Source organism: Raphanus sativus, chromosome 3 (assembly GCF_000801105.2).
Source record: "Raphanus sativus cultivar WK10039 chromosome 3, ASM80110v3, whole genome shotgun sequence".
Classification (NCBI taxonomy): domain Eukaryota; kingdom Viridiplantae; phylum Streptophyta; class Magnoliopsida; order Brassicales; family Brassicaceae; genus Raphanus; species Raphanus sativus.
Genome location: NC_079513.1, coordinates 17,749,597 through 17,757,384, shown reverse-complemented (window position 1 = coordinate 17,757,384; position 7,788 = coordinate 17,749,597). Strand labels below are relative to the sequence as shown.

General features: G+C 31.0%; 2 protein-coding genes across 2 annotated transcripts; one reads left to right on the top strand and one right to left on the bottom strand.

Moving 5' to 3' along the window:
- The first annotated feature begins 1,371 nt into the window (after nucleotides 1–1,371).
- On the top strand, nucleotides 1,372–3,157 carry LOC108846340 (berberine bridge enzyme-like 16). Its single transcript, XM_018619568.2, has one exon. It carries the CDS (start codon nucleotides 1,377–1,379, stop codon nucleotides 3,018–3,020), a length of 1,644 nt encoding a protein of 547 aa, XP_018475070.1. The 5' UTR covers nucleotides 1,372–1,376; the 3' UTR covers nucleotides 3,021–3,157.
- Nucleotides 3,158–6,969: 3,812 nt separating this feature from the next.
- On the bottom strand, nucleotides 6,970–7,788 carry LOC108846232 (uncharacterized). Its single transcript, XM_018619454.2, has 2 exons — nucleotides 7,620–7,788; nucleotides 6,970–7,324 (listed from the first exon to the last, which is right to left on the bottom strand). Exons 1-2 carry the CDS (start codon nucleotides 7,680–7,682, stop codon nucleotides 7,064–7,066), a joined length of 324 nt encoding a protein of 107 aa, XP_018474956.1. The 5' UTR covers nucleotides 7,683–7,788; the 3' UTR covers nucleotides 6,970–7,063.

The following is a 7,788-nucleotide window of genomic DNA, read 5'->3' as shown; positions in this document are numbered from 1 at the left end:
TCAAAATTTTATATTAATACACATTGCAATCATGTATAACATTTAGTAAAAACAAAGATAAAAAAAAATTGACTTCCGCTCGGTCGAGCGGGTCATGATCTAGTATTTTCTTAAATAGTTGGGTTAAGAAAGGCAAAATAATAGAAGATTCACACTTAGAAGAAGTTGTAATGTTTTTATTTTAATAAGATAAATTAGATTTAGAAGAAGTTGTAATGTTTTTATTTTAATAAGATAAATTAGATTTTGAGCCGCGCGTCCGTGCAAATGTATTTTCTAAAATATATTGCTATTTGTTTTTTATTTCGGTATTAGAGCTGGGCAAAAAACTCGTACTGAAATTGTTATATCCAAAATATTCAAAAATTTGGTATTTAGAGAACCGAAACCAAAACCGAATGTATCCGAAATAGATTTATATACTTCTATATATTAATTAATTTTAGATTTAATGTATATAAAAACATCCAAAATATATATGGTACTTTTAAGTTGGTTTAAATACTTGAAAATATATAAAAATAGTTAAAAGTAAATATTTAAAATAGTTAAAGTATACTCAAAACACCAAAAATACTTAAATAATTATTGATTCTCTATCCAAATATTTAGTTTCTCATAATATAATAGATTTCTATTTTTTTAATAACATAAGTCTATTATGTTTTATTCTTAATATACTGAAATTTATGTTTGCAAATAACATTATGTTTTTTTATATTGTTATTTATGTTCCCAAACAAATATTCATTTAAACTCCTATTCTTGTTTCCAAACAAACATCTTCTTTCTTTAAATTGCTATTCATTTTTTCAAACAAATTTTTTTTTAAAAAAACTGTTATTTATGCTTACAAACAAACATAATTTGTAAGTTAGTTTTAATAATATAGATGTTTCCTCTTGTTTTATATATCTTTTAACTAAAAGTTGGAGACTTATTTCTTCACAGATATCAATTTAAATGCTGTGATCTAGATCCGGTTTATGATATAAACCAGATTTTTTTGTGTGCAGTCTCTTTATCTAAACCAGTTTAAAGTAAACCTATACCAACATAATTAACCAGACTATATATAAACCCCACCCGTTAATAAATTTGTGTTAAAAAAGCTCATTTTCTATAATTCCCAAAAAATCATGAAAAATAAGAACCCTAAAAACAAAAACAAAAAAATTCCAACTTCAATTTTATACTTACAACCAACCAACCCCATAAAACACGTGTATTTCCACTTACGAAGAACTAGTTCTTCTGCGTGTGATCGCCATGCATGCAACAACTACTAAAGTGTCTCAAAAACGTAACTAATGTATTGTCTATAAATACACAACAAGGCTCTTTCATTCTTCACCAAACCAATCACAAGTAACAAAATGAAAATGAAGATCTTTTCACTACCAACGTTTCTTATCTCACTCCATCTACTGATCTTTCTCATCACATTCCCACGAGTCTACTCATCATCACGGACAATTTATGTGCCGGAGCTTTTCCTCCAATGTCTCGACACTCAGCCAGCCGACCCCGGCAGTCCTAACTCTAACGCCGCCGTGATTCCCACAGACTCATCTTTCTCAACAAACCTGATGAGCGCCGTGAGAAACCTCCGGTTCGCTTCTGCCTCCACAAGAAAACCGGAAGCCATCGTCGCCGCCGTTACCGAAACCCACATCAGAGCAACAATCTCTTGCTGCAAACTCCTGAACCTCGAGCTCAAAGTCCGCAGCGGCGGCCACGACTACGAGGGCTTCTCCTACACCTCTCCGGTGCCGTTCGTGATCCTAGACATGTACAACTTCCACAAAGTCGACATCAACCTCGAGGACGAGACCGTGTGGATCCAATCCGGAGCCTCCCTCGGCGAGCTTTACTACAACATTGCGAAAACAAGCAAAGTCCACGCTTTCCCCGCCGGAGTGTGTCCTAAAGTCGGCGCCGGAGGACATTTCAGCGGCGGAGGGTTCGGGAATCTGATGAGGAAGTACGGTTTATCCGTTGACAACATCATCGACGCGCAAATCATGGACGCCGACGGGAAAGTCTACCGGGACAGACGTTCTATGGGAGAAGACGTGTTTTGGGCGATTCGCGGCGGAGGTGGTGGGAGCTACGGGGTGATTCTTGCGTGGAAGCTTAAGCTCGTTAGGGTTCCGGAGAACGTCACCGTTTTTAAACTGGAGAGAACGGTGCAAGAAGGCGCCATTGACTTGGTCTACAAATGGCAGCACGTGGCTCCGGTTATCGACAAAGATTTGTTTATCCGGTTAGAGATTAAACCGGTTTACCGTAATACATCAGAATGCAAGACCAGGACGATTAACGTTTCCTTCATCGGAATGTTTCTCGGTGAACCCAAGAGACTTTTAAACATAATGAACCAAAGTTTCCCGGAGCTAGACTTGAAGGAACCGGATTGCATGGTGAAAAAATGGATCGATTCGGTGGTTTTCTGGGCGGAGTACCCAGAAAACCAACCGTTAGAGATTCTTCTCAAAAGAATATCAGTGAACGAATACTACTGGAAACGAACTTCGGACTTCGTTCAAACTCCTATCTCAAAACAAGGTATTGCCAGGATTTTCCAGACCATGATCTATCACTCGCCGCTTCCACGGCGAGTTTGGATGCAGTGGAACCCTTGGGGAGGCAGGATGGCTGAGATAGCATCTGATGAGACGCCGTTTGTGCATAGAGCTGGTAACGTTTTTATGATCGAGCATTTCATGAATTGGTATGCGCCTGGAGAGAAGCTAGAGGAGGAGTTCATGGCCATCTCAAGAAGCTTTAAAAAGGCGATGGCTCCGTTTGTTTCCAAGAATCCGAGGGAGGCTTTCTTGAACTACAGAGACGTCGATATCGGAATCACGACGCCGGGGTATAACGCAACGGTCGAAGGAGCTAAGGTTTATGGTGAGAAGTATTTTAAAGGGAATTACTTGAGATTGGTTCAAGTTAAAGCCGGGTTCGACCCGACTAATTTTTTCCGGTCTCAGCAGGGGATTCCGGTTCCTGCATAGTGTACTGTGGGGACTGAGTTTAGAGATTCATCGGATGTGTTCTTTTCTTGTTCTTCTTGTGGTTATTCCTCCAATCTCTAAGAGAAGTCATGATGTAATCTCAATCTATAATAAAATGGAATAAGTGGAATAATCTATGCGATGAGTTCAACGTTATAAACAAACTCTACAGCCAGTTAAACTAAAATTATGGTTATTCACGTTATATTTAGTTTTACAAATCGAAAATATAATGTATTGACATTTCGGGCAATCTATACTATTATTTGCGAAGTGATTTTTCGCAACAGAGGTCTAACGTTGAAAGTTGGAGTGGTTAATATCGATTGTACCCTTAATGAATAAAAAGTATATATATTAGCTAAAAATAAAAATGAATTTTAAATAACTTATTTTTTTATTTAACATCTATATTTTATGATTTTGGATAATTCTTACTATTATTAATTTTAAATTCGTTTTTATATATTGTGTTGTAATCCGAAAAAAAACTTTTGATAAAAATTTCAAAATTAAAAAAAGACACATATTTTTCAAGTAAAATTCTTAATTTATATAATCAAAATTAAAAGACACATATTATTCAAGTAAAATTCTTAATTTATATAATCAAAAAATATTAAGTGATTTTTAAGATTTATTTATTAATAATGAATATAATGAATGAAACAATTTTTAAAATTATAGTACGTAAGAATTTTCAAATGACAAAAAAATAAATTATGATTTATAACTATAATATTTTAATTAGTAATGCATATATTAATAAATAATTATAAAATGTTTTTGTCCCCATAGGCGGACGAAACACCTAGGAACCCGTTAGATAGAGCAATTAGGAGCTAACGTCATCAGATAATGGTTTAACTTCATTTATATGTTTGGTTTTATAAAAAGTTAATTTTAGTGACAAATGTATGTGTATTAATTAACATGAATAGAGATAATATGATCATGTATATAATAAATATTTATATATGATATGTACTATAATTAATTTTTTTTAATAATTTTATGTTTATCTATTAGATTAGATAATTGAACGTAAATTAATATAATATAACTTTTTGCCAAAAATAAATAAAACAATTCTGATATATATTATGTTGTTATCAGAAAATAATATTTTTAATCGTAAAGATTAAAAAATTAATTTCAACAATAGTCATATATATATATATATAAACTTACCATGATAATTATTGAAATAATAATATATGTATAAATAAATATTTATAAGATTATTAAGCCCGTATGAGCGGGCCAACCATCTAGTTTTTTTCTTTAAAAGCAAACGCATCCAATCTATAAGAGAGCCGTTGACTTTGATAGATAATAGAGAAATTAGGTTTCAGGTACCAAAAGTGATGAGACCCTAATTAGATAAATATACATTCACTATTTCTAACACATGACTTCTTACATCCGAGAGAGGTCTTCTTTAACTATAGAGACGTTGAAATAGGAATCACCACGCCTGGGTATAACGCGACACATGAAGAAGCTAAGGGTTCGGGCCGGGGAGACGTATTTTAATGGGAATTTCTTGAGTTTGGTTAGGTTAAAGACGGGTTCGAACTTCGAACATGAAAGCAAGGGATTCCGGTTCTTGCTTAGTTTGGTGATTAATGTATTGTCGGACCGGATACAGTTTTATCGGATGTGTGTTTTTCTTGTGTTAACTCTAAGTCACTGATGTGTAATTGCAATCTATAATGATAAATAGCGTCATTTCTTGTCTCAGTGTAAATCTCTGGTGATGAGTTCAACATTATGCACAAGGTTTAGACCCGACAACACGAACATTGTGTCTATCTAAATTATTTTTTAGTTTATATATTTAAAAATGAAGTATATTGACATTTGTGGCAAAATTTTCTTAGAAAGCTAAATGTCATAAGAAATAATTAATATGCAAGGTTTATACTTGCGTGTTATAATTGGTTATTCCAATAAGAACATCTCTAAAAGATACTATTTTGAAGTTTTGCAAACTTCACATTTGAAGTTGTTGTAATTCTCCGAAATTAAAATTTCAAATTTAAGTTCGAAATTATTTATATTTATGTTTTATATTTTCATAATTAATTTAATTCTATAAAAAAATATAAATAAAAACCAAATATAAAATATTAATTAATAGAATATTACACTAATATATAAAAATTTATATAGAAATGTGTAATTAAATAATAAATTACACTCAAAATATCACATTATTCCGTATAAATTGTTGTTGTCTAAATCTTGTTTTAAAATATTTAAATCTTAATTGAAAGTTTTTATTTATTTTTATGTATAAAATTTAAATTTATAAATTTTTGAAATATTGATAAGATATAAAATTTTAAAGATTAAAAAGATAAACAACAAAATATTTAAGAATCATAAATTTGATATGCAATTACTAAAGAAATTAAATACAAATAAAAATATGAAATTTCAAATTTAAAGTTTTGAAATTTTTTTCTGGAAATAAAAAATTTCATATTTAAATTATCGAGTGTCTTTTGGAAATTTTCTAAAACAAGGTTACTGATAATATTTAAATAAATATTATAACAAATAGTATGATAAAAATAGTTTTAAATGAAGTGAATATCTCAAATATGAAAACATTAGCTAAATATATAGTTTCCATAAGTCACTGAACTTTTATCTATTATATATGATTTTAATATATAATAAATATTTTTCAAGGAGTTAAACTACAGATTGGGTTTATCAATAGTAAGTCGTTTGGGAAAAAGTGACTTTAAGACTTGTGATATGGTTTGTTATAAATAGTAGTCTAATATTTTACATGTGGAAATTTTTTGAAGACTTCCTGCCATATTCTGGAGATACAGTAGCTTTATTCGTCTGAAGTTATTGAAATCGAACCATGATTTAAATTTGAGCTGTTTAATTTCAAAAAAAACAAACATAACTGAAATAGAGGCGAGTTCGACATTGTGCACAAACTGTAGAATCAACTAAAGTAAAATTGTACGTTACAATAAAAAAACTAAAGTAAAATTGTGGTTATTCACGTATTTTAGTTTATATATTGAAAAAGTTCATTGGCATTTTGGGAATTTTTTATTCTGTCATTAGAACTAAATAATAGGCAAGATTTACATTTTGTGTGTTATAAATGGTTGTTCCAATCTCTAAGAGCATGGCTATCAGTAATTTTTAAGTGAATATCTCAATGAACGACATAATAAAAATAACTCGAAAATAAAATCTTTATCTTAAATTTGAAAACTTTAGCTAAATTGTTTTTCATAAATCATTGAACTTTCATCTATTTGAAATTTATTAATATCTGATAAGTAAGTTTTCCATGAATTAACATTAATATTTTTGCCTAAATTAAACTTAATATTTGGCCTTATGAATAAGAAGTCCATTGCAAAAAGTGACTTTAAGACTTGTGATATCGTTTGTTACAATTCATAGTCTAATACTTTAAACGTGGGAAGTTTTTTGAGACATGCTGACAATATTTTGGAGATACAGTACTTTAATCACATGAAATTATTCAAATCAACAGTAATTTGAATTTGAGGTATTTAACTTGTTAAACCAAACATAATGCACAAAGTTTAGAACAATTTTGGAAAATGAAAATGTATCAAAATTTTGGTAATGTCGTTAGAATAATCAATTGGCAAAGCTTTATATTTTGTGTGTTATAAATGGTTGTTTCAATAGAACTTGGATATTGATAATATTTAATTAAATCTCTCAACAAACAATATAATACAAATAATATATTTTAAGTGAAGATATCAAATTCTAAATGTTTAGCTTATTAATTTTTCATAAATAATTAAATTTTTTGTCAATGATATATAGTTTTGTGATATCTGAAAATCTTTTTTTCAAGGAGTTAAACTTAATATTTTGCTTTATCAATATGTAGTAAAAAGGGGCTATATATAAGACTAAAGCACAACTATAGTAAACACTGAACATGAAATATATTCCACAACATAAAGTCGTCACAACAAAATAATCCATTAACGTAACAAAAAAACATAATTATATAATTTATATTAGCCATCAAAAGTGTTCAAACTTTCAAACTCTGGGACAATGGAAGCTTTTGTTTTGCGTTTTAAGTAATGCAGCTTAGACTCATCGGGAAGTGCATAGAATATGCCTCGTGAAACCTCGTCTCTTGCAAGCATTTCTATAGACTCCCAATAGAGGGGGCTCCAAAAAAGCATCCCATTGACCTTGTCTACTTCCTTAACGACGGTGGCTATTTCCTCAGCCAATGAGTTACGTTTAGATCTCAAGTTGTGATACAAAATCTGCAGGTTTTTATCAGAAAGCAAAAGATATTAGCTTGACCATATAATCTGGCACGAAATCAGAGAACATCTGATTTCCAAAACAAACGATAATGTAAGCGAGTTGATTATGTGTGGAACATTGAGACGGATAGATCTACAAACAGTACCAGAAACAATAACTTGAATCTCAGAGAAAAAGAAAGAATAATCTCAGATAAAGTACTCATATCAGGTTCAACCACAGTACACAAAGTCAAAACACAGAGCAGCCTGTTGACTTATAAGTCAAAAATGCGAGGCAAGTGCCTATTACCATCGAAACTAAAGACAGAAGAGGAACCCCGAGTAGTAAAGTAGGAGACAGAAAAAGCTCCATTGCATCAAAAATTCGAACTACTGGAGAGAGCAAAAGCAAACCCGAACAAACTAGATCTCACCAAAAGAAAAAGAAAAGGTACTTCTTACTTCTGATCCGATATGTG

Coding starts and splice junctions, on each gene's coding strand:
- LOC108846340 (XM_018619568.2), top strand. CDS start 1,377: ATGAAAATGAAGATCTTTTCACTACCAACGTTTCTTATCTCACTCCAT.
- LOC108846232 (XM_018619454.2), bottom strand. CDS start 7,682: ATGGAGCTTTTTCTGTCTCCTACTTTACTACTCGGGGTTCCTCTTCTG. Junction 7,325..7,619: donor TTCTGTCTTTAGTTTCGATG/GTAATAGGCACT, acceptor AAAAACCTGCAG/ATTTTGTATCACAACTTGAG.